The 27,634-nt window shown below is 39.3% G+C and overlaps 3 protein-coding genes across 3 annotated transcripts; 1 reads left to right on the top strand and 2 right to left on the bottom strand.

The window, feature by feature from the left end:
• Positions 1-887: 887 nt before the first annotated feature.
• LOC137952560 (GDSL esterase/lipase At2g23540-like) lies at positions 888-3,039 on the bottom strand. Its single transcript, XM_068799641.1, has 5 exons — positions 2,787-3,039; positions 2,219-2,349; positions 1,750-1,998; positions 1,322-1,577; positions 888-1,222 (listed from the first exon to the last, which is right to left on the bottom strand). The coding sequence occupies exons 1-5, from the start codon at positions 3,037-3,039 to the stop codon at positions 999-1,001; spliced, it is 1,113 nt and encodes a 370-aa protein (XP_068655742.1). The 3' UTR covers positions 888-998.
• Positions 3,040-5,079: 2,040 nt separating this feature from the next.
• On the bottom strand, positions 5,080-7,923 carry LOC137952561 (pollen-specific leucine-rich repeat extensin-like protein 3). The gene is made up of 2 exons (XM_068799642.1): positions 5,804-7,923; positions 5,080-5,755 (listed from the first exon to the last, which is right to left on the bottom strand). The coding sequence occupies exons 1-2, from the start codon at positions 7,921-7,923 to the stop codon at positions 5,080-5,082; spliced, it is 2,796 nt and encodes a 931-aa protein (XP_068655743.1).
• Positions 7,924-18,805: 10,882 nt separating this feature from the next.
• On the top strand, positions 18,806-27,358 carry LOC137952562 (uncharacterized). The gene is made up of 6 exons (XM_068799643.1): positions 18,806-18,866; positions 20,378-20,566; positions 21,249-21,456; positions 26,027-26,110; positions 26,705-26,812; positions 26,894-27,358. Exons 1-5 carry the CDS (start codon positions 18,806-18,808, stop codon positions 26,745-26,747), a joined length of 585 nt encoding a protein of 194 aa, XP_068655744.1. The 3' UTR covers positions 26,748-26,812; positions 26,894-27,358.
• Positions 27,359-27,634: the final 276 nt, after the last annotated feature.

Raw genomic sequence — 27,634 nt, forward strand, 5'->3', positions numbered from 1 at the left:
ACTCTCTTCCAGTCTCGAGATAGACTCCCGAAAATTTTTCAAATCCCCCCCGATTCCCGAATTGCCGCTAGATAAATTAACGAGCCGGTGAGCCGAACCTGGCTCTGGTTGAACTCGGCTCATTAATTTAAACAAGCTGATTTTGGATCTCGTGCTCGGCTCAAGCTCAACAGATAACGAGAACCGAGCTGAACTCGATTCCCTCACGAGCCGGTTCGGTTCGAAGCCACCCCTATGTAGGTTTTTAAAAAGTTCCGTAGAAGGACAACGAACTCAAGTTTTGTATGGCTAACTGATAAAGTACACCAGAGGTTAAAGGTGGGTGAGAGATGATGACGGGTCAGGGCACTGAGATGAAAATGAGTGTGGGGACGGGGTTATAAACCGACACCAAAACTCCAAGGCCCTTGGGTCTCCACGAGATTTCCGCTACTCTCACTTTGATGGTTTAATTTTATTACAGATTATAAAATAAATTTTATTTTATTAATTTAACCAATATGTTCCTCTTAAGGCAGCTAATTGGAGCCTTTTGTTGTAATTTCTTTGTGATGGATGCCAAGTTTCTTAAAGTCTTAACACCGTTAGGGTATGTTTGGAGGCTAAGAAAATAAAATAAAATAAAATAAGAATTTGGTTATTATTATTATTCTAAAAAATAGTTAGTGAAAATGAGATATTGATCAAATTCTTTTTCTATTAATTATTTTTATGGAATAATAATAGTTCAATTCTCATTTTCTTTTATTTTCTTTTATTTCCCACGAATTTCAAAGAGACCCTTAGTCTAATGGCTCATGAATCTCTAGGCAAATTGCGATTTATATATAAACAAAAAGATGACCATAAAAAAATCACAAAAATGAGATCCACTTTCAGTAATTTCTTCTTCACAAGGAGTCCATATATACGAGAGGCACTTCACCATCATCTTCCCCTTTCCTCTTGTGCTAAAATTACAAACAGGTACGCTCACAGAAGCTCAAACAACACTACAGTTACAGATCCCTCAGCTGGCGAAGATTCATGGGAGATATATACTTGGTATCTCCATTAATAAGTTGCTTGGCGATTACAACGTTAGCAGCATCGCTAGGATGATATGGATCCCAGAACACGTACTGGGACCTGTCCTTGCACATTGAGGAGGTTGGTCCGCAAGGAATGATTCCCTGAAACTGCCCTCCGTTTCCGCAGCAAGCCGCGCTCGACGATTTAAAACCTGCAACAGGTTGAAGATGAGAGAGAGAGAGAGAGAGAGAGAGAGAGAGAGAGATGAGAGTGGAGAAAAGGAGGAAGGGAGAGAGGAGGTGAGAGATACCGTATTTGGCGTAATTTGAGATGAGTTCCATGACAAGATCGTAGACGTTTGCATAGACGAAGGTGGCTCCAGGGAGGTTTTCGGTGAGCTGGGTGAGCAGATCTCTTAGCTTTGCGTTGTACTGCTGGGCGAGTTGATTGGGGAGCTTCACACACTCGTCCTTGTTAACTCGGTTTATGGTCTTCTGGTAGGGGATGCAGCCGATAGGTCCCACGTTTCCCACCACGAATTTTCTCGCATCCAATCGATACAGCCTCTGTTATCATATAAATTTAATCATTGAATTAAGCTATAGAACAAGATTTAGCCAAAGTTGATAAGCGTATTCCAAGCAAAAATCATAGGATGTTTTTTTATCTAGATGTTAGTGAAAACTATTCTGAGGGACAGATTCTCATGGAAGTGGAGACGGGGTGAAGAGGAGTTACTGTCAGCTGTCCTCTGAGATTTGTTATGAGGTGATCGACGAATGCATCAGGAGTTTCAGAGATCCTTTCTCCCACAGAAAGCACCGGGAGGAGGTAGTTGTTGAGGAAATCATTGGCTCCAATGGTGATCGAGAACATGGATTTCTTCATCAGGAACTCTCTTGCCTTCGAGGCTCCCAGCAGCTTATCCAGCTGCTTCCTCGTGATGCTGAAGTAATCAATCTGGATATCCATCCCCAGCCTGTTAACCTGCACCGTTAATGCAGTTTTATCAAATCTCTTCTCTTTTCTTTTCTTTCAAGAGAGCTTATTAGCATTTGAGGAAACGGAAGGTGCGTCTGGTGATCTGCTTGTCTTCGCTTGGAAAAAAAGAACAGATTCTTATGGTGGGTGACCTACCAGTAGTGCTGATTCCAAAAACAAAACAAAAACAAAAAAACAAAAAAAGAGAGAGATGAGAGGATTTTACAAATATTCTCCCAGTAGCGTTCATGATTCCTCCTCCTCCGGAGGCGTAATTTACTCCGTATAGAATATTTTTTCCTGTCGCGTTTGGAGACAGAAACGGGAGTGCGTAGTTGGGTTGCCCCAGTTCTTCTCCTGCAACAAAGAAGAAAAATCGCCCAGTCAGAAAGTTTATAAAATTTTTCTATCTGGTTTCCACCAGGTGCAATGTTAGATGCCTCGCCGTCCCCCCGAACGTTTTCTACAGTTAGTAGTTTAGTACTGGTAATGACTATTGATCTCGAGACCCCCTTCTTCTAGGTGATTGTATGATCTGGAAGCTGGAACCAGTTGATCGAAATCAACAACTTTGAGAGTCATTTCAGTCTCGATTCATCAAATCCCAGTTCCAGAAACTCGAAATTTTCTTCATTTGAGGCTATCAGTAAGCACGTACTGTACATCAACCTTCACCATTTGAGACCAAAACCCAGAAAGAAAAACGAATATGGTACACTGCTACTGCTATTTTGTTTCAGACACGATTCCGTTTTTCATTTGCAAGCCATTCAAGAAGCCGAGAAGCTGCTTACCCACGATGTCTCCAATGGTGCGCCCATTCGTATACCGCCCAGTGGGAGTCCCCCCAGATGTGGCGAAATCAATCCCGTTAGGCCGGATATTCGCCTTCGACAACGTCGACAGGTAGTTATTATTCCCCGCATCCACGAGCGAGTCCCCAAAGAGGAACGAAGCTCCAAGGGCCTCCTTCTGCGCTCCGGCACCATACCTCCCCGCGATGCAAACTATCACAATCACAAACACGGCCAGAACCCTAAATTCCATGGATCCGGAAATGTTGCAGAATCAAAGCTAAGGACTTCCCTACCAGAGTTTAATAGCTTTTTATCTCCTCCAAAAGAAAGAAAAAGGGTGCCACGAAAGGAAACTTGTAGAGCTGAGGCTTACGGCGACGTTGCAGTTGGTTTGACTGCTCAGGAGAAAGTTGATGGAGAAGCTACAGTGGTAGTGGGTAGTTCATCAACATGGACATTTGTCTTCCGTTAGCCTGGAAATGGTGTTCTTACGTGGGAAAATGGCTACTCTTGCACGGGAGGGTCAAGGGGGTAGATTTCAGTAAAGATATTAAAAAGTAATATGTGCATGGTGTTGGAAACTTATCTTCCCAAAAGATTTCCTAGTGGAGGGTTCTACTAGAAAGATTTCAAATTCGTTGGCAGAGATCTCTCCCACCCAAATTCAAAATTCACTGGGATAGATCTCTGCCAACGAATTGAAATTTCATTGTCAAAGATATATTACAGTGAATCATGAATTTCACTGGAAAATTTGTAAATTACATAATTAATTTTTTTAAATTAAATTTTCATAACCTGCCAACGAATTTTCTTTTGGCAGTGATCGATCAATCAATATTCTGATTTTTGCAAACGGGTAAAAAACGACAAGTTTGTCTTGGAAAAGTTACAAATACACCCACCAAATCACACGTAGAGAAATGAATGAGTAATTATTGGCAAATCCTTAAGCCTTTATTTTCAAAGACTTGTAATTCTTTCTCTAATGTGTTTTTAAGTGAAAGAGAGGTATACACTTGCATAATTCTCACTCTTTCCTCCACCTATCCTTGCATTTCACATTAGTCAAACTCTCATATACTACACATTGTGATGAAAAGAAGCGGATGTTTAGATCTCTCAAGGAGAAGGTACCTTACAAGAGTTGGTGTAAATTTTTCTTTTTTTCTTTTCATTTGAGAAAGGTTCATGTAGAACCTATGTAATCTAGATAGAAAGGCTAACTAGAGCTAGAATATAGCTAATCTCTTAGGGAGATTGAGTTTGTAAAAACATGTATTGAGCTACATGTGGCTTACAGAGAGCTAGAATCTCTTTGTCTAATTCTTGGTATTAGAGCTTTTTAAAATAGTGAAATTTCCCAAGCAAGGGTTCTTAGGCGGTGAATACCAATAGGGAAACATCGATAACAAAAATTATTTTGTCTCCTCTTGTGTGTGAATGATTGTTTTACTTTCAAATTGCCATATCACATGATTTTTAATTACACGCCTAACTTAAGTTTTAAACTTGAAAATCTCATTTCACCTCTCTCTTGAGAAGCCACCTAGGCCAACACAATTTTAGGCTTTTTGAGGACAAGTAAAATTACGCTTTGTTTGATCGAATTGGGAAAAAGGGTTATTGGTTGGCTCCTAAAAGGGTTATTAGATAAAAAAAAAAGCTCTAGATCCAAAAGCTCAATTAAGGTGATCTAACATGTTACTCTTAGGTTTTAAGGTATTTTGAATTTAGTGAATGATTCTGCTTGGCCATATTTAGCATTATTTTTAAAATATATATAAATAAAATAAAATAGATGGCAATCAAGGTAGATGATAGTTTAATTGATAAGGTTGATTAAATTTGTTTAAACTTGCATATGTAAATTATTCATAAATCATATATTTATGATACCCTAAAGTCAAGCATATATGACTAGTCATCTGAGTTACAATTTTTAGGTTATCCATTTCAATCTGGCCAATTACCGAGTTTCCAAACTATAAATAGAATAGAGTTGATAGTTAAGTTATTTCCTTTTTCTAACTTTAATGCATGTATTCGATGTAGGATCATACATTACGAGTCATATGAAATGCCACCAAAGGCTCTCAGAATCATAAAAAGAAAACAAAGGAAAAAGCAAGAACAAGGATTTAAATAATGGAATTCAAAGATAGAATTACAGTATCTGGATTTACAAGTCGATGCCTCTAATGTTGCTTGTGTTCAAATATCGAGACCCGGTTTTCTTTTCCTTTTGCATAGAGGAAATGGCAAAAGATAAGGCACAAGGAGAGCCCACTTAGTAGCCCTGAAAGAAGGGAGGTGGTGGGGATGCATAAGAGACCCCCATTGTAGGAGGGAGGACAAAGTCATCATCCGTCAGGGGCGGAGGAGAAGCAAGGACCGGTGATGGTGGTGGTGGGGAGTTCAATACTGGTGGGGGAGGGGGTGATTGCACGGGTGGAGGTGGTGAGAACACTAATGGTGGAGGAGGCGATGTATGGGGTGGTGGTGGGGGTGGATATATAGGTGGTGGAGGCGAGGATTGGACAGGTGGTGGTGGCGGTGACTTGACTTGAGGGAGGGGTGATCGAATGGTTGCAGGCGGTGGTGGTGAATGCACGGGTGGTGATGGTGATGGTGATGGTGGCGGGGGACGAGTATGATTGATTGGTGAAATATTTTCAAAAGATGGTGGAGGTGATTTGATGAGTGTGGGTGGTGGTGGTGGTGGTGAGAAAGTTGGTGGAGGAGGCAATTGAACCGGAGGTGATGGTGGTGGTGGTGAGAAAGTTGGTGGAGGAGGCAGTTGAACTGGAGGTGATGGTGGTGGTGGGCGAAGCCTATGTTCAAAAGCAGGTATCATAGTAGGTGGATGTGGTGAATGCACCGGTGGTGGTGGTGATGGTGGTGGAGGTGATTGGATGGGTGAAGGTGGCGGAGGTGAATGCACTGGTGGTGGTGGTGGGGGGCGAGTAAGATTGACCGGTGAGACCTTTTTAAAAGATGGTGGAGGAGGCAATTGGACAGGTGCAGGTGGTGGTGGTGGTGAATGCACTGGTGGTGGTGGTGGGGGACGAGTAAGATTGACCGGCGAAACCTTTTGAAATGATGGTGGAGGAGGTAATTGGACAGGTGCAGGTGGTGGTGGTGGTGAATGCGTTGGTGGTGGTGGTGGGGGACGAGTAAGATTGACCGGCGAGACCTTTTTAAAAGATGGCGGAGGAGGTAATTGGACAGGTGCAGGTGCTGGTGGTGGGGGACGAGTAAGATTGACCGGCGAGACCTTTTTAAAAGATGGTGGAGGAGGTAATTGGACAGGTGCAGATGCTGGTGGTGGGGGACGAGTAAGATTGACCGGCGAGACCTTTTTAAAAGATGGTGGAGGAGGTAATTGGACATTTGCAGGTGGTGGTGATGGTGGGGGGCGAGTAAGATTGACCGGCGAGACCTTTTTAAAAGATGGTGGATGAGGTACTTGGACAGGTGAAGGTGGTGGTGGTGGTGGGGGGGGACGAGTAAGATTGACCGGCGAGACCTTTTTAAAAGATGGTGGAGGAGGTAATTGGACAGGTGCAAGTGGTGGTGGTGGTGGTGGTGAATGCACAGGAGGTGGCGGTTGTGGGGAGTGAGTAGGAACGATCGGGGAGCTCTCCTTACTACGTGGAGGAGCAAGTGAAGTCGACGGTGTTTTTGGATCATTAGACAGGATTGGAGATGGGTTAGGAGATGTTTTGGGTGTCACCCGTGGAGATGTCATAGGAGATGGTTCAGGGGTCACCACCGGAGATGGAGTAGGAGATGGTTTGGGGGACAATGCAGGAGATGGCCCTTGTCCACCTCCCGTTCCTGGAGCATTGCACTTAGATTTGCCGCAATCAACTGGTTTGCTCACAATAGGTGCACACTCCTTGGCCGTCTTTTGTCGTTGGCGGCTCGGCAGGCAATTATCCCCATCATCAAACACTGTACCAGACGTTGAAACTACAACACATTCCTCCGCCTGCCCTTTGAAGTAATTGCTGGAGTAGGTGAAATTCTGGAGGCTGGGGAGCCGACAGATTCCCTCCGACACGAACCCCGTCAACATATTACCCGAGATATCTAACTCTTCCAACTTCTTCAATCCGGTGAAGCTCTTGGGCAGGACCCCAGTGAAGGAATTGGATCCCAAATCCAGTGCAGTTATGTTCCCCAACATTCCAATCTTCGGGGTCAAGCACCCAGAAAACATGTTGTTGAGGAAGATGATCTCGTCCAAAGTGCTCCCCATCTTGCCAATGCTATTGGGAATGCAGCCCGTGAACTTGTTATTGGCGAAGACAGCAACAGAAACCGGTGAGTTGCCGAGATTCTCTGGCAAGTTGGAGTCGAAACGATTGTCATTCAAGAACAAGGCGTCGAGCTCTTTGTCGAATAGCTTAGGCGGGAGTGCTCCTTCAAAATTGTTAAACCGGAGGTCAAGGTACTTCAATGCTGGCAATGAAAGGACGACCTTGGGGAAAGGACCCACGAATCGGTTGTTACTGACATCAAATTCGTGCATCAACACCAACCTGGAGAAGCTCTTGGGAATGATCCCGCAGAAGCGGTTGGAATTGATGTGGAACATAGCAAGATCGGTCATGAGACCTAACTCAGCAGGAAGGTGCCCAGCAATGTCGCCCTGGTTGAGATCGACACCGGCGACAACAGTGATGGAGGGGTCGTCGAGGGCCTTCGAACAGAAGACCCCATTGTAGGAGCAGATATCAGCGCCGACCCAGTTGGCAGTGAAATTGTAGGGGTCAGAGTATAAGGCATCCTTCCATGCTTGCAGGGCAATGTATGCTCGTTTCAACCTGGAGTTGGTGAAGGTGAAGACGAGGTCGACGTTGAACTCAAAATCATCGGGCAGGTCCCCGCCATTGGGCATGTGGGTCAGCTGCCGACGGGCGAGGAACTCAGCCTGGGCATCTGTAAGTCCAGATAAAGGAGAGAAGAGGAGGAAGAGGGGGAGCAGGAAGAAGAAGCAGCCTGAGGCCTGCTTTATTCCGTACGACCTCATGGTGAGGCCTGAGGCTGCTGAAGAGAGCATTTGGTGACGAGAAGCAGAGAAGGGGTTGTTTATAGTCGGAGGTTGTTCCATTCGAGAGGCTCCCATGACTCCCTCCCTTTCTTCTCCGTTTCATTTGCTGGTTCACCGTGTTCTCCTCCGTGTACCATGGACAACAAATCACAAGGGCCTTCTTCACTATATTTAGGATTGAACATTCTATTTTCGTGGAGAAATCTGAGGGTCTTTGCTAGAGGTAATGAGGCAGCCCCAAAAGTCATCTCTGAACATATCAAAGCAGGAAACAAAGATAAAAAACCTTCAGCACTACTGGTTTGATGAATTTTAGAATTCAGAGAGTCAAACCAGAAATGCTTCTATCGATCTCATTTTGATGAATTTTTCAGCTCTTTGTAACAGAAAACCATATGAACAAGGATAGTTTTTTCATTTTAATGTATAGACTTGTCAAATATTTTGTCCTAATGACATACTGTTTACTTCTCAAACTGGTTTTTTCTAATTTTAGAAAGACCCCTCAGCACTACAAGAAAATCTCAATCTTCAACGTTGGAAGATCATTGAAATTCTTAAACTAGTTCGCTAATGTGTGGTTTCCTTTATCACTACGTTGATTGCTTGTAGCAATGACTTTCCAAACCCAATGGTGCAATCATTTACCTGAACCAGTGTATTAGGAAATTCACCACAAGGTTTCCAGGATGAATACAATGAAAACCTACAACAGTGAATTTGGGAATTCGTTGGTGCAAGGAATAACTATACCAACGAATTTCAAAATTCACTCTTGTAGACGTTACCCCAAGACCAGGGAATTTTGAAATTCACTAAGGTAATCTCAATTAGACAAAATATCACGAGGAATCAACTCGGTCTAGGCAATAGCTAGTGCTCAGGTAGTGGTCATGGAGCAAAGCAGTTGAGTAGAGTTTCGAGCATCGATCAGATCCTTAGTTGCCCCTCTCAAATCACATGTTGACCTATCTTAAGTACTTCTTGTGTGGCCACTATCATAGCTTGGGTTGCTCTCAGCTCTTCTATGGAATACTTGATATGTTGGAATTGGTCTAAGGATGAAGAGGCACTGTCTATACGCTTTCTATTCACAAACTGACATTTATCAGGTTGTGACCAATCCAAACTCATCTCATCTCTGGAGCCAACTTCCTGAGGAACTGTTTTGCTTATCGTCTCCGCCTACACCCATTGACCTCTTCACTTGGTGAAGCCAAAATTTCCAACTTTTGTCTCACCGATAGACATCTTCTTGGTCAAGTTCATGCTCTCTTCATTAGAGGTCTACTTTGAAGTAGCGGAGGATGGTTGTAAACAGCTGAGCAAATGGTAGGCCGTCGACTCTAGTGCTTGAGGCTATATCCATGATCTTAAGCGCCATGAAGTATTTGAAGTTCAAGTCAATCTTTTGTGTGAGTGCCCACATCCAAAAGATATTGGCTGTAGTCAATCAGGAGAGGTCACTTTCCTCATACTGAGGATGTGAGTGACTATCTCCATGAGTACTTCCTGCTCCATATGTAAGTCCTTTATCTTGATCTCATAAGAGTTATCCACAGTTTGGCTGAAGGTGAGTTGTATGTCATGTTGAATATTTTGGGCGCAGTCCTTGTGGAGGTCCACAGGCCAATCTTCATTAACGTACTTTGTTATCCCCAAAGAAGTCATTCCAAGGATAGTATTGAGGTTACTAGACTCAACTGAAATTGTTGTCTTCATCACATGAGTCGTGAGCCTCACGATGCATAGATAAAGCTCCTCTACTTCAAGATTTGTGCAAAAGACCTTTACCAAGAGAGGGTAAACGGCCTTCTCACTCACTAGTTGTTCTATGTAGGGCTTAAAAATCCTTTCAAAGTCAATGATTTCTCTCTTCCATAGATCAATGTCTACTCTACTAGGCTCTACAATGTTTTTTTTCCCAATGAAACTCTTAAAATACTTACACCTTTGAAGTCTAGTTTAGAAATGTTCTCTCCAATTTGCCATTTCCTCACAAACATCTGAGTCCTTTGATGGAGTATTCCTCTTTGCCATAAAAGTTTTTCTCATCATCTTGAAAATTTTTAGTTTGGAATAGGAGTGCCTTTGGATGAAGAAAAACAACCTCTTTTTTTTTTTGATTTTAAGGGTTGGAAGCCAATGAAACCTAGGGAAATCAAAGGGGGAAAGGGTTTGGAAGGCAGAGATGATTGGGGCAATGAAAATCGAAGAGTTTAGAATGAAGAAATAGAGTGACCCGTCTCTTCTCCTTCTAGTTTGGCACCGTAAATAATGATCGATCGGGCTGCTTCAATTGATTGATCAATCACATAAGTTCATCGATCAATCCATATGCATTGATGGATCAATGCCTTGTGCAAAAGGATTGAAAAATAATCTTTTGGTTTTATATGAATGCCTATTGGATGAAAGTAGGTTATCCATGCCTAGTTCTCCTCGAAGCTTAAAGAACCAATCAAATCCTAATAACTCTGTGAAAATATTCGCAAATTAATTTTTAGTGGGAACAAATTCAATTCTAATTACTTTGGCTTAAACCAACTCTCGAATGAAGTGATGTCTAATTTATGTATTTGGATTGTTGAATTTATGGAAAAGATAAACACTTCACTAACTTGTTGTAATATGAATACATGAAATACTAGATCATTAAAATCAAGAAGGGAGTAAACACTCGATAAAAAAAGGTGTCATCTTTGGGCCAGCTTTTATAGTTGGCATCTTCCTCATTAATGGACAATGAGATTTGATAAGGTGATTAACAATATTTTTTTGTGATAAGGAATCCTTTAAGCAATTGGACCCAAGAGAGGTAGTTTCATTCTCCATTTAGAGGATTCAAGCTATTTTAGGAAAGTTGATTTTTCCAAGATATAATGCGTTGACCAAAAGTTGAGTCCCATCTATATTTTGATGATAACAAAACTCAATTGATCAATTGTAAATTTAACATTTTAGAGGTTTTTCTTCAAGACACAAAAAAACCAAGGACTAACTTTTCTTAAAAATCTAGGTCTATGCAAAAGAACCAACATATGCATCTTAAGACCTTGAGCTCCAAAAATGTGTCAAGTCTTCTTGAACAAGCACCCACAAGTGAAGAAATGAAGAATGGAAGATTAGAGTCTAAGTTGTCTAGAAAATCTCAAGAACTCTATACATGTAAGAATGAAAGATTAGAGTCTAAGTTGTGTCGCCTGAGGTATCATGAACTTGGAGTCTGCTATAAGTTCCTATAACTTGTTTCTAACTAGCCTTGAACTTAGATGAGTTATTTCTTTATGGGAAAGGAAATCTTATGTTTTAGACAAATTCTGTTGGAAGCTTAATTGTTTAGCTTCTAGTTAGGGGGGGTTAGTCCACAATGAACTTGAATTGAAGTGAAGAATTGAATTGAACTTAAATGAATTGATTCAACTTTAACTCATCCTTGGGTGTTAGTGTAGACAAGTTCAAGTGCACTGGAAAACATATTCTAGTGTTAGTGCCCCCAAATGAAAAATATGATATAAACAACAGAATAAGTAACCTTTTATAATATACTTAAGTAGAACATATACCTAAATAGATAATTAACTAAAATAAACATGGTTACTACACTTATAAGTGATTTAACGTGTAGTATTAAAATATGTTAATATCTTAATTAAATAAAAAATATATTATATTACTTAATGATTATAGTTTATTATAAATTAATACAATAATTACATGTGACTAGAATAAATGATTAAAAATTAATAAAAAAAGTATAAAATAACAGAAGCGCATATAATAAATAAATAAATTATTTTGTAATAACATAAGAAATATTTTAACATTAAAACTCACTAATTTAATATAATAATAAAAAAATAAATATATTTATCAATAACATAATATATATATATATTTTTGTATTAATAATTAATAGTATATTGTCACAAAATTTAAAACCATTGGTTTAATTAATTATAGCAATGGGATAATTAAACCCAAAAATTTTATCAAATATTTATTTTAAAAATATTTTAATTATGACTATTAAATCACTAATTTAATATAGTAATTATAAAATAAATATATTAAATAAATAAAAATAATGATTTTATAAATAAAAAATATAAATTATTATTCTTATTATGATGGTTTAATTTTTCCTTAACTTAAGAAAAATTAAACCATCGTTTTCCTCACGGCGCGCATCGTCTTCCTCTGCGGTGGGCCAGCGGGCCACGTCGACAGAGGCGGTGCCCCGACGGTACGCCGAGAGTGAGAAGAGAGGGAGGCCGAGAGGCTCGGCCTCCTGTGCTTGGGGGGGGGGGGGGGGGGGAGTGAGAGCAGAGGGAGCGAAGACGAGAGGAAGAAGATGGGGCGAAAAAAATTGTCGGTAGACGAAGGCCGAGGGAGAGGGAGAGGAGAATAGCGAATGACGAATGACGATAAAATTTTCCTTTCGCGGGGGGAAAGCAACGTGTATCTCGCGAGGAAAATGGTTGATTCGCAAAATAGGTATGAATCAACTTTCCCACGTTTTTTCCTGAATGAATGAAATAGTATATTCTCACTTCAATTCAATTATTTCTACACTAACGCCATTATTTAATGAACTAAGTAACGTGGGGGGGGAATTTATTCCAGTTCATTGAGGACTATAAATTTAACCATAATTTGCGCCTTATCGAAGTTATTTATCAAAAACACTACTGAGGCCCATTGCATGGCGATGATACTTTTTTCTATCGACCGTTGGGAGGGAAGTGGAGTGACGGGACAGTGGTGGTGCTTCTGAAGAGATCCTGACAACACCCAGTCTCTGTAGAGAGCTCGCCACATCCTGACGTGAGTGGTGGGACTTCTGGATATAAGTAAAGAGCATATGTGCTTTGAAGTTTGACTTGTTCTAATATTGTATAAATTCGTTTTAATTTATAGTTAGCTAAATTAGTTGAATCTTCAATAAGAATAAGACTACTTTGAATCATCCTTATGTTAGGTGATTTTTGTTGTAAATCTGTATTATATATAATATTCACATTCAATAGAAAATTGGTGATTCAGTTCAAAAAACAACAAATCATACTATGGTATCAAAGCAGAAGATCCATCGGCGAACAACTTTCTGCTTTGACAACCCAAATAAAAAATAGCAGCTTAATTTTGCTTTTGGAATGTCATCGCCCTTTCATCATTGACCTCCCTACCATCGTTTGTGACACCTACAGCCATCGGCCCGTCGCCTACCTCCTCCTCTCAGCCGTTTGCATAGAGCCCTTGCAGTGCCGACGTCCACCATCAGCTCGTAGTTGCTCATCTTCCTCCCATTTTCCCCTCATTTCATCTTTGATCAATGTTTTCGACCCATCCATCGTCTCAGAAACCTAAAAATGATTCCCATAATCATCCCAACAGTTATTCAAGATCGACTGAATAAACTGTTATAGCTCTTGTCAGACCTGTTTGCGCAATTTTACTATCAGGCTCGACTAGTCTTGTTGGAAGACAGGGCCCAAACCCACACGACCAAGGAAGACCCACATATCAAAGAGTATTAGAAGATGGCCCCAAACTCATAAGACCAAGGAAGACCCATGGATCCAAGAGATATAAAAGATGGGCCCAAGGCCCATAGATCAAGGAGAAGGCCCATAGGCCCACATACAAGATGACAGGATGATAAATAAAGGGTCATCTCATAGAGATGGCATTGATGTAATTATGTTAAAGTTCCAGGGTTAAAACCCTAATTCCTTAACCCTAAGTTCAGGAGTATGATTATAATATAGTAGTTTCATAAATCTATAAATAGAGCTGGAGGGTAAGAGAATCAATTCCATAACCCTTTTTCCTCTAGTTTTCTCCGGATGGGTTTCTCCCCTTTTTTCTCCCTGAGATAAATTGGAGTCCTGAAAATCAACATGGTATCAAAGCTTTGATTTTCAGGACTCAAAGTTATGGTTTCTTTTTAAATTCTAAATCTTTTTTTCTTGTTAATTTCTCTTAGTCACAATTGCGGCGATATAGAGAGACGACGTGAAGGTCGTCAAAAGCTGACTGTGTCGTCGTCTTCTCAAGAATCCTTCTTGTTTGATTACTGGGTCATCAATGTCGAAGGCTCGGACGATCACGATGTTTTCTCTGTGATTGTTTGCTTTTCTGCTCGCAGTCGGAGAGGCGTGTCTTCTGCAGCAGACGAGACAGAAATAGCGCTTAAGCCATCAGTGTCAGCAGTAGCAGGGATGAAGACCGAGTCGGAGACGTCACAAAAGTGCTACTGGATGAGGGACCCGTAGACGGGGTACTGGAACCCGGAGGATTGCTTTGGTGACGTCGACGACCGAATCTTGACTTACTTCACCATTTCGTATATTTTCCAGTCTTCTCTACTTCTCTGTTCGTGCCGTTGCCGAAGAGGGAGGTGTGTTCGCCACCGTTGCCGAAGAAGAAGAACATGAGTGTTTGTCTCCGTGAAAGAAGTCGCCCACTCTCCGTTTGCCGCTACCGTAGAAAGCGAAGACGAGTGACTATTCCACTTTGTTCGGCTGACGGGGAAGACGACCCACCGTCACAGGAGAAGACGACCAGCACTGGTAAGTTGACGAGCTCCGTTTTCTACTGCCGAGTTGCCTGAATCAATGCAGAACCTTCCGAGATTGGTTCTGCGAACACTGCTCCGACAACTGCCTCGAAATCTTCGAACACTGCTCTATTTCGAACGACTGAAGCTTCGGCGACGACGATGTTGTAGACGTGCTTTTCGGCGCCGTGAGAAGACAAAGCCATTCCAATTTTTATCATAACTGCTCACCGGGAAGAGACTTTCCGTTTTTGGATGTCGAAGACGATGGCATCTTGCCCTGGCTGATTGCTCAAACTAGCTGTGTCAATCCCATAAAAAATATAAAAAAAAAATTGGTTGGGAGTCCATGACGGAGGAACTTTATCCCTGTCAAAAATATCAATTTTATTTGTGGTTGGGAGACCATGACGGAGGAACTTCATCCCCGTAAAAAATATCAATTTTTTGTGGTTGGGAGTCCATGACGGAGGAACTTCATCCCCGTAAAAAATATCAAAATTTTTGTGGTTGGAAGTCCATGACGGAGAAACTTCATCCCTGTAAAAAATATCAAAATTTTTATGGTTGGAAGTCCATGATGGAGGAACTTCATCCCCGTAAAAAATATCACATTTTTGTGGTTGGAAGTCCATGACAGAGGAACTTATTATTATATTTATGTTATTTTCCCCCATTAATATCATATATTACTCTACCACTTGAGAGTCGTTGTCCTGTGGAGGGACACAGTGGTGGAGGTGGACACTTCAGAGCAATGTCTTAGCCGTTAGGATTGATTTATTCTCACTGATATTATACCAGTTGGGCCTCATGAACGAGAGCACCAGCGTGAGGGGGGAATGTTGGAAAATGAAGGCATATTATACAAAAAGAGATTTTATATATCATTTGTAGCAAGTTGGGAGTTCATGTTGTTCTCTCACCCCAGCTTGAGGGGGAGTGTTGGAAGACAGGGGCCAAACCCACACGACCAAGGAAGGCCCACATATCAAAGTGTATTAGAATATGGGCCCAAACCAATAAGACCAAGGAACCATGGATCCAAGAGATGTAGAAGATGGGTTCAAGGCCCATTGATCAAGGAGAAGGCCCATAGGCCCAGATACAGTGATGGCATGATGGTAAATAAAGGGTGATCTCATAGAGATGACATTGATGTAATTATGTTAAAGTTTCAGGGTTATAACCCTAAACCCTAAACCCTAAGTTCAGGGGTATTATTATAATATAGTAGTTTCATAATTCTATAAATAGAGTTTCAAGGGGAGGGTAAGGGAAAATCAATTCCATAACCCTTCTTCCTCCAGTTTTCTCCCATATGGTTTTTCTCCCTTTCTCTCCATTAGCTAAATTCATGGAGTCCTGAAAATCAACAAGTCTTTCTACTTTTCCTCCACTGAGTCTACGACACCAGCCAAGCTTGGCCCAACTGTGTATGAGTCAATTTCAAATGAGTTCGTTCCTTTTGTTCACCCCTTTATTTGATTGGGGGGAAAACCCTTAAATCACCTCATGGTCACGATCAAGAAAACTTTAATCAAATTGCACAATAGAGTCAAGCTACCCCTATTATATTTCTTGCCCAGATCATGAAAACCTCTGCTTAATTGAAAGCCAAACCATCAACTTTTATTAGCACCTTGTCTATTGATTGTTTTGGTACGGTACCATCACTATTACCACTACAAACGAAACACCAACTACTCTACTACACTCAACAATACTCAATACCAATGAATTTCATCTTATTACCATCAATATTGCTACACAAACTCTTCTCAAACTCACCTCTACCAACTATCTCTTATGAAAATTTCAGTTTGAAATTTTCTTCATCGGTTAAGATCTCTTTGGGTACATTGATGACTCCAAACATTGTCCACTGCGAACCACTCTACAACACCAAATCCAGTTTACAATGTCTGAGTTCGACAAGATCAACTAATCCTTAATGCCCTTATCAATTCTATGTCTCCTACAATTATCTCATTCTTTGCTCGAGCCACGACTTCTCAAGAAGCATGAACTATTCTTGCCAATACATACACTAAACCATATTATGGACGCATCAAACAAGTCAAGAATTTTCAAAAAAAATCCCACCAAAGTCATTATGAATATCATTGATTTTTGTTAATATATTAAATCCCGTGCAAATGAACTTGCCATACTATGGGGCACCAATGGATGAGAAAGATCTTGGATGGGCTGGGAAATGACTACAAAGAGCTTGTTTGAGTTGTTCAAGCTCGAGACACATCCATCGCCTTTGATGAGCTTCATGAGAAATTTCTATCTTTTGAAGCATCCATTCACGCAAACATAAAGACTAATGCACATCTTCTGATCACTGCAAATCCAATGAATCAAACAAATACTATTTGGCACCAACCAAAGTCCAATAACAACTGGCGACCACTCTTTCAGTATCCTATAGGTCATGCGGGTTGGTGCCCATCGCCTTACAACCCTGGCTGACCACCCATGGCTAGCAACTCAAGTGCTCCACCTTGCAATAGTTGTCCACGACCTCGTCCATATCTAGGATTTTGTCAGATTTTTGGGATCCAAGGTTACTCGATTAAGTGATGTCCATCATTTTAGCTCGAACCAACTCAACCATCCAACATAGGAACTCCACCTCCTAAAACTTCGATAACACCATGATCGCCACAATCTTATTATGCTGCTAACGTCACCTCCAACAATCCAGCTTGGTTACTTTATAGTGGAGTATTTCACCATGTCACAATAGACTTGAACAACTTATCTCATCATGCACCTAATACTGGCTCTGATGATGTTATGATTGGCAATGACATTGGTTTCTCCATCACCCAAACCAGTTCTATCTCTCTTCCAACTCCTACTACCACCTTTGCTTTGAATGATGTCCTTTGTGTACCAACCATGCCAAATAATTTAATTTTTCTCTTAATTTTGTACTACTAATAATGCATCCATTCAATTTTTACCATCTTCTTTTTATGTGAAGGATCTGCTCAAGGGGGCAATCCATTTTAAGGGTAGCACTAGGGATGGAATGTATGAGTGGCTGGCTAGTAAATCTCTGTCTTCTCCAATTCTTGCCTTCTCCCATGTCAAAACCACATCATCCAATTGACATCATCGATTAGGTCATTCCGCTTTTTCCATTTTGAAACACATTCTTTCGAGTTATCATTTAAAATTTTCTTTCTCCTATGCCAAAAAAGTTTTCATGTAATCTATGTCTTTGCAATAAAAGTCATAAAATATTTTTCTCTACTTCATCTCTTATCTCTATGCAACCTTTTGAAATTGTGTTTTCTGATGTATGGACTTCACCTGTTTTGTCACAAGATGGTTTCAAATACTATGTCTTTTTTTGTTGATCACAAATATTATGGTTTTATCCACTAATACAAAAATCTAAGGTTCAAAAAGTTTTTAAGCGTTACAAAGCCATTGTGGAAAATTATTTTAAATGCAAAATTATCACACTTTATTCAAATAATAGAGGAGAATATATGGGTCTCAGAGATTACCTTTATCTAAATGATATCTCTCACTTAACCACTCCACCTCATACACCTAAACATAATGACTACTCAGAAAGACGACATTGTTATATTGTTGAAACTGGTCTCACCTTACTCTCTCATGTTTCTCTTCCAATTACATTTTGGTCCCATGTCTTTGCTATTGTTGTCTATTTAATTAACTAGATGCCAATTCCTACACTCAATTTATCATCTCTATGTGAATTACTTTTCCACAAAACACCTAATTATTCTAAACTAAAGATTTTTGGTTGTTTATGTTATCCTTGTCTTCGTCCATATACATCTCACAAACTTGACCAAAGGTCTAAACCATGTGTATTTCTTAGATACTCATTATCTCAAAGGGCCTACTTGTGTTTTGAACCTTCTACTTCAAAAATATTTATTTCTCGTAATGTAAGTTTGTAGAGTCAATCTTCTTGTACAACTCCCTTCATAATCACCTACCTCGTCCCACCTCCACCACCATAAATACTTGGATTTCCCCTTTGCTTAATATTTCTTTACATTCTCCATCACAACTGACTACTAACACTCCACCTCAAGTGTTCCCTCAAACAATGCTTCATTTTGATGATACTTCAAAAACCTCTAAGACACCAACACATCAAACAAAAATTGAGCAGCAACCACCACCATCCAACTATCACCAAATCCTACCCATCAATCCACCAAAACACAATCAACTACCCAACAACCCACCCAACATCGCATGACTACTCGGGCAAAAAATAATATTCACAAACCAATTAAAAAAATCAACCTTCACACCCACCTAACATCCCCACCCGATCTTGAACCTACTTCCATGACACAAACCCTTAAAGATCATAACTGTTGTCGAGCTATGTCTGAAGAATATAATGCTCTTGCTCATAATGGAACATGGAAGTTAGTCCCTTCTGATGGTATCACTAATTTTGTTTGTTATAAATAGATTTTTTGAATTAAAAGGCACTTTGATGGGTTTATTGACATATTTAAAGCTCTCTTTGTGAACAAAGGATTTTTTCAACGACCACGTGTGGATTACCATGAGACTTTTAGCTTGGTTGTTAAGCCCACCACCGTGAGACTTATACTTAGTATTGTAGTTAGTAATGGTTGGTTTCTTCGTCAACTCGATATCAACAATGCCTTTTTTCAAGGCCAACTTTCAAAACATGTTTATATGGCACAACCTCTAGGCTTGTTGATTTCGATCATCCAACATATGTCTACAAACTTCATAAAACTATCAATGGACTCAAATAGGCTCCAAAAACTTGGTATCATGAATTACGTCAATTTCTTGTGAATTTAGTTTGCAAAAATTCTCACTCTAATAATTCCCTATTTATTCTTAACATTGGCAAACATGTTTTGTTTCTATTGGTGTATGTCAATGATATTATTATTACTGATAATAGTGATGATTTTATTTCTCAAATTTGTTGGTTGTCTTGTTCAATGTTTCTCTCTAAAATATCTTGGCTCTCATTCTTACTTTTTTGGAGTTTAGGTTGTTCCACATTGTAATGCCATATTGCTCTCTCAATGAAGATACATCCAAGATTTGCTTTAAAGGACTCATATAGAAGATGGTAAACCTATTCTCACCCCATTGCCAATGAATTCTTTATCACTCACCATGACCTCAGGCTCTCCTCTTTCTGATCCTTCTTAGTTTCGTACTGTAGTTGGTAGTTGGCAATACATCTCTATCACTCATCCTAGTATTTCTTTTGCTATCAATAAGATGTCCCAATTTATGCATCTTATTCTTCATGGGTTATCTTATGCTATTCATGCGTTCTCGGATGTCGATTGGGTTGACAATAAAGATGATTATTCTTCTACTAGTGCCTACCTCATCTATCTTGGGTGTAATCTTATCTCTTGGAATTCAGAGAATCAACACATTGTTGCTTGTTCTTCTACTGAGGCAGAGTATCGATTAGTTGCTGCTATTACTATTGAATTTCTGTGGGTGTGTTTTCCGTTTGGTGAACTTGGTGTGACTTTGCAGTCTTTTTCCCTTTGTCTACTGTGATAACATTGGAGCTACTTAGGCTACAATCCCGTGTTTTACTCTACAATGAAACATATAACAGTTGATTACCACTTCATCCATGATCAAGTTCAATTTGGTCTATATTGTGTGACTCATGTTTCTTCTCCAACTTGTTGATTTCTTTACCAAACAAGCCATTGCTACGTTCTAGTTTCAGTTGTTAAAAAATAAGATTGACCTTTTTAAAGGTGAACTATCTCGAGGGGCATAGATACTTTTAAAGTTTGACTTGTTCTAATGTATAAATTCTTTTTAATATATGTTTAACTAAATTAATTGATTCTTGATAAGAATATGATTCGTTTGAATCTCTGTTCTAAATCTGTATATGAATCACATTCAATAAAAAATTGGTTCAACAAACAGCAAATCATATTAATAAGCAACTCAGAGATGAAAGAATCAAGGAAACTTGGAGAGGATGCAAAAGCTTGGCATTCTCGACTTGTCTCGCAACTCCGAAGTTCAATCCCGCAAACGCGTCCATTGAAGCCAAACAGAGAAAAGGAGTCCCCAGGTCTCATTACCTGCTGGTTCTACCCGACGCTCGTCCAGGTGCGATAAAGTCGATTGTTATCTTTCTTTATACATGTTGATTTTTGCCGGAAGGTTCCGCCTTTCCAAGGGTTTTCTCTGCTGGGGGTGGTTTTCTCTCGCAATGATATTTGGGTCGTTGTTTGTCTCACCATTATGTTTCAAGGGGGTTTCGTCGGTTATTTTCCGAAGATAAATATACGTTTTGGTTGGTTGTCTTTACCTTGTGCTACTGAATGGCCAACAATGGGTTACTACTCTTTGTGGTTTGCACGTATAAAAATGTGTGCTTAGTATGGGGTTCTTATAGTCTTTCTGATATCGATTGCTACTGAGTTCTGATTATCTATAGTCAAAACTTCCACGGGATTTCTCATTAAAGCTATCTATTTTCTCATGATTACAACATGAAAGGGTTTTTCCCCTCTGACATATGAATGCGTTAGTGCCTTGGTCCCTTGTCTTTGACCCAGAGGATTTGCGTTTTCTGATGTTGCTTTGTGTATGGATGTATTAGGTTGCTCTGATTATCTATAGTCAAAACTTCCACGGGATTTCTAATTAAAGCTATCTATTTTCTCATGATTACAACATGAAAGGGTTTTTCCCCTCTGACATATGAATGCGTTAGTGCCTTAGTCCCCTTGTCTTTGATCCAGAGGATTTGCGTTTTCTGATGTTGCTATGTGGATGGATGTATTAGGTTGCAAAATCTTACTCCAGTTAGCTGTGTGGAAGTGGGTCGGCTGGGAGGCACAGGAGTTCCCAGAGGATGGAAATAACTTAGTTAAAGAAGGTCAGAAGCCAGATATATATACTGAACAGACGATAAGCTGTTTGGCACATGTGAAGCAACTTGAGAAGTATTTAAAGATGGGTACAATTCCACTGGAAAGTGAATATATAATCAGGTGATGGGGAAAACATGCCACCAGTGCAGGTTGATTGCCTTCATTTTGAGTTTTTTCTTTGTTTCAAGGAAGTTGAAATGATGATCTTCTCAGTGCCGGACTTGGAGAACCATACGAAGATCACTCTCTTTTATTTCTATGGGTTTTCTGAATTGATTGGTTATGATTAAGAGTTCACTGGTTTGTGAGAGTTTTATTACTTAACCTAGTCATGACCTAGTGCTTTTATATTTCAAAGCCATGCTTTGTAGTGATTACACATTGTATAGAGCTTAAAAAAAATCATTGGGAAGTACTTAAAAGATAATTTTATTTGCATTAGCAGTTCACCCTTATGTTGTAACAATCCAGGCTGTCAACTGACCATGAACTCTCAAATGAGCATGAATTTGGAAGTACTCTCAGCTTCTACAAAAGTTTAAAATCAATTGATGGCTTTATTTTATTTCCTTCTATTGAAAAACAGTAATTTTGGTAATTTTTCATTGTCGTTATTTATATTTCTTGATGTAATATTGCTCTACATGCCAAACTATGTTTATGGATTAAGTTTCATGTAAAGAGGACTCATAGAATAGGAGATATAGAGAATTAAGGTTTTCACTTAAAAGTAGGGGTAATGTTGTAAATTGCACTCAACCCTCTCAACCCTAAGTTATAAATAGAGGCTGGGGGGTGTGCAGGTCCTCCATCTCTATCTCCTCCTCATTTTTCTCTTCTCCACTTTCTCTCCCTCTCATTCTCTCTCTTCAACCTTCTTTCTTTTTACTTTTCATGGTATCAGAGCAATAGATTGCTTCTAGGAAGGATTTTTGTAAGTTTTTCTCCTCTTAGAAACATGCGTCTACATAAAGGAAGGGTCTTTTTCCAGTTTTTTAACTACCGGTTAGTAAAAATCCATTTTTTTTTCCTTTTCTTTCTGCCACAACCCTAGAATCATTGGTTCTATTGTTCTAAGAACAGATTTTGTTGTTCTAAACTGCCAAAAGAAATTTTTTTATGTTGATATAGAGTTGTGCACCAAAGTTCCAGAATTGTGACTGCTGACATCATCTGTGCACTTGCTGATGTCAGTCCTAGTGTAGGTTCTAGTTCACTATATCTTTTGAATTTGATCCCCTTGTTGGATTTTTTGGATTTTTATATTTGCCCTAATTGTGATTTTACGTTGTGGGGGCCCCCTTGAGCTGTTTGATTTGGAACTTTTTGGAGGGTTTATTTGATATGTTTGGTATTCTTATGTATCTGATATGACAGACTGTGGTGAGGTTTGCACTCTATCAAAGTAGCCATATAATCCGGATGGTAAAGATATTATTACTATCACCTCTGAAAAGTTGAATAATTACCTTACTTGGTCCAAATCTATTAAAATGCATTTGAAGGGCAGGAAAAATCTGAAATTTATTAGAGATGACCCTCTTGTTCCTCAGGATGATGATGGGGAGGCTGAAGGCAGTCAAGTAATGACTTGACTTGTCAACAATATGAAATCTAATATTAGGAGCAAAGTTATGAATTTTGAAATTGCCAAGGCAATGTGGCTGTCCTTGGAAGCTCTTTATGAACAAGAAAGCATTCTTTCCAGGATTTAATGAATTATATACAATTTTTTTGGCTTAAAAAGGGGTAACAGAACTGTGATAGGCTACTATAGTTTTTTTATGAGTATCTGGCAAGAAATTAATGTCTTAATCCTTTTATTACGGATGAAAGGGAACTCTTAAAACAACAAAGTCAACATTTTGTGGCAAAATTTCTAGATGGATTGTGTTGAATTTGATTTACACCTTCCTGTCGCCATTCGGAAAGGTGTTCACAAATGTACCCGCCACTTTGTTTCCTTTATCCTTGTCTAATAACTAGAATAAGTTTGCTTTGACCATCTCCACTTGCACTATTCTTTCTTCAATGCAGGATGTTTTGTTGACACCTCATTGGAAGAATGCCATGGATGTTGGAATGGAAACATTAATTGATAGAGGGACTTGGGAGTTATGTGACTTACCTCCAGGTGTTGTTATAGTTTGGTGTCGATGGGTCTATACTATTAAATATAACACTGATGGATCAATTGAACGGTATAAGGTTCGTCTTGTTGCCAAAGGGTATACATAGATATTTGGTGTGGATGTTTTTGAGACTTTTTCTTTGGTTGTTTGCTTATCCTCTGTTTGTATACTTATTTCTGTTGTAATCCATCAAATCTGGTCTATTTTCCAATTGGATATTAAAAATGACTTCTTATATGGTGACCTTGAGGAAGAAGTCTATATGGAGCAACCTCCAGGGTATGTTACTCAGGGGGAGACATATGAGGTATGTTGACTCAAGAAGGCCCTTTATGGCTTAAAACAGAGTCTGCGAGCTTGGTTTGAAAATTTTAATATAACTCTGATGGATCAATTGAATGGTATAAGGTTCGTCTTGTTGCCAAAGGGTATACATAGATATTTGGTGTGGATGTTTTTGAGATTTTTTCTTTGGTTGTTTGCTTGTCCTCTGTTTGTATACTTATTTCTGTTGTAATCCATCAAATCTGGTCTATTTTCTAATTGGATATTAAAAATGATTTCTTATATGGTGACCTTGAGGAAGAAGTCTATATGGAGCAACCTCCAGGGTATGTTACTCAGGGGGAGACATATGAGGTATGTTGACTCAAGAAGGACCTTTATGGCTTAAAACAGAGTTTGCGAGTTTGGTTTGAAAATTTTAGTCAAATGGTTATATCCATGGGATTTCGTAGAAGCCATTGTGATCACTCATTATTTATTCTGAAATGACCATCTGGAATTATTATCTTATTGATATATGTAGATGATATCATCCTATCTGTGAGTGACAGATCAAGCATTGAAACAGTTAAATCCCATTTGGCGAATCACTTTCAGACTATGGGTTTGGGTCAACTGAAATATTTTCTAGGTATTGAGGTAGTGAGAAGCAAGGAAGGAACAACACTGACTCAAAACAAATTTTTTATTGATATGCTTCAAGAATATGGTCTTCTTGAGTCTAAACCTGCGGATAGACCTACGGAGGTAGGTCTTGATCTTCATGATGACTAAAGTTCAGAACTGAAAGATAAAACAATGTATCGAAGGCTAGTAGGCAAACTCATCTATGCTTTAATTACTAGACTAGATATTTCATTTGCAGTGAGTGTAGTAAGTCGGTTTAGGGAGCATCCATGTAAGATTCACCTAGAGGATGCACAAAGAATTTTGAGATATCGAAAGGGAGCACTAGGAAAAGGCTTCATTTTCAAACCTAATAATCATTTGAGGATTGAGGCTTTGTTTGATGCTGACTATGCGGACTCTAAACTTACAGAAAATCAACTACTGGATACTGTGTATTTTCGGGAGGAAATCTAGGTAGTTGGAAAAGTAAAAAGCAGAATGTTGTTGCTCGGTCCAGTGCAGAAGTTGAATATGGAGCAATGGCTGACACTGGTAGTGAGCTAATGTGGATAAAATTTATTGTCTAGGAATTTGGCCTCGATTAGAAGGATCCCATGACTATGTATTGTGATAACTAGTGGTGATCTTTATTGCAAATAATCCAGTTTTTCATGAAGGAACAAAGCATATAGAGGTAGATTGTCATTTCATCCGAGATGTAGTAATAAGGAAAGAGGTAACTATTTCGTATGTTCGGTCTGTGATCAACTCGGCGATATCCTAACTAAAGCACTGGGAAAATGTGAATTTCTGAACTTTTGCGACAAGTTGGTGTTGTTTGACATGTACTCTCCAGTTAGAGGGTGAGTGTTGAAAAACAAGAACATGGGCATTTTGTTTATTTTACCTTGTCGTTATTTATTTTTCTTTATGTAATCTTGCTCTACATGTTAAACTATATCCATGTATCAAATTTCATATAAAGAGGACACGTGGAATAGGATATATAGAAAATTAGGGTTTTCACTTAAAGTAGGGGCAGTGTTGTAAATTGTACTCAACCCTCTTGACCCTAAGTTATAAATAGAGGTTGGGGGACGTGCAGCTCCCCCATCTCAGTCTCTTTCTCAATTTTCTCTTCTCCACTTTCTCATTCTCTCTCTTCAACCTTCTTTCTTCTTACATTTTTCACTTTCCTCTTCCTTCTCCTCAACCAAACAAGGTTTTGAGCTCTGATAATACTAGTGTGGGTGCAGTTTCAAAGAGATGATGGTTCGAATATATATTTATATATATATTTTGAAAACTAAGAATTTAGATTATTGTTTGGAAAATGCATTTGCTTTTATAGCACATTTATTGGTCTTTATTATCACTTGGGACTTTGGCCCCATGGGTTCATATCTCTGCTTAGCTTCCTTGAGACAAAAAGCAATCTGTAAGTGTTACAATATTTGGGAAGACTGCAGGTTGAAAATAAGAACTCTGGCTAATGTTCTTCAACTTAGTTGCTCTTCTATTAATAATTGGAGACATTTTTTTAAGAGTTGGTAGACTAATGTCAAGGTACAGAAGCTGTGGAAGCATTACACATTTCTATTAATCTGTATTGTGCTTAACTGTTTGTTGATGTATTAGCTGCTAAAACCATAAATTCCATGCAGGCAAAAGACCCTTGGTCATTGCACACATTGCAGCAAGTGCGGCATAGTTCAGGGGCAATACTGTGAAGATTGTTTGTACAAGAGGTAATGGGTTACTTTATTTTATTTTTCTTGTCATGTGGATTTGTTGAGCAGATAGTAGTTGCCTGGCCTGTTAACATTATATTATATCTTTCTGATGTTTGTGAATTATCTCAAACATTGTTTTTGGTTTCCTTTTTCTTGTGTGTATATTTTTCCATTGAATATAATTGATGCAGTAATAAAGTCCACTTTGTATTAGGTATTAAGTTTTTTTTCACCTTACTTATAAATACAATGACAGCAATGAACAGCAAAAAAATCAATATTTTCGACTCAGAGACCTCATCATTATAGTTGATAGGTAATATCATTTAAAGGAGAAAAGCAGGTAATTTTGGGATGCATTTTCATCATTTAACTCATCTATAATACTTAGATTTTTATCAAGCACAAAATCCCTTATAGACCCTTAATTCCACACCCTCATAATAAAACTTATTGCATATTAGCAATATAGATTGTTTTATTTTGGTTGTAGTAGTTTCCACTGGATCTTTTTAATTATATTTTGCTAGGTTATAAGAATTGTACTTGAGATTCAATTTAAAACATTGGTTGTCTTTATTCTCCTAGTCATGTTCTATTTCGCTGCAGATATGGCGAGCATGTGCTAGAAGCCAAGCAGAACCACGACTAGATTTGCTCTGTTCGTTGTGGCATTTGCAACTGCAGCTTGCACCGACTGGTCCATTATACTAGAAAGTAGGCTTAAAACGCACAATTGCCTTCTTTTGTCTCAACTTTCAGTACCTCACTAATAGCTGTTTTCCTTTTGTTTTCCAGATTGCAAGACTTGGGTTCAAGTCAGTTGCTCACTATTTGGTTCAAACTCAATGCTCTCAGACTACGTCGGTAGAGCCTGTATCTGCCAAGAGATCACTGCCCGTTGGGGATACATATGGGACATCTCAACTGGGAAAATTGACCAAGGAAGGTAATGTTGGTAGTGGATGCTCAAAGCCAGCACTAGAAGACATGAAAGATGAGATATGAGAGGTAGAAGTACCAAATATGGATGAGTAGTATGAGGGGGTAGTACAAATTGCAGATGAGAAGTGTGATGGAGAAGTCCAAAGTAAAGATGAGAAGTATGATGGAGAAGTCCAAAAGAGATGGTAAGTATGATGGAGAAGGCCACAGTAAGGTTGAAAAGTATGATGGAGGAGACTGCATATCATATGAGAAAATCAATAGGGACAAGAAAGTGCAGAACATAGTTCAGGTTACTCCCGTCATAGCAGTGGAGAGCACGGGAGGGGGAGGGGGGAGGATGAGGAGCCCAGACAAGAATTCCAAGTTCAAATGAGAAGTTTGATGGAGAAGACCAGAGTTCAGAAGGAAAGTGTGACAAGGAAGTCTGCGGTAAAGATGACAAGAATGATGCTGGAGATGGCAGCTCATATGAGAAAAGAACTGAGGACAAAAAGTGCAGAACATAGCTTGGGATGCTCCAATTATCAGTGGAGAACGAAGGGAAGCCCAAACAAGAATTTACAATTTCAAGTGAGAATTCTGATGGAAAAT

Source organism: Aristolochia californica, unplaced genomic scaffold (assembly GCF_029961685.1).
Source record: "Aristolochia californica isolate CCGP_79_NKW_82.1479 unplaced genomic scaffold, dmAriCali1.0.hap1 SCAF_16, whole genome shotgun sequence".
Lineage (NCBI taxonomy): Eukaryota > Viridiplantae > Streptophyta > Magnoliopsida > Piperales > Aristolochiaceae > Aristolochia > Aristolochia californica.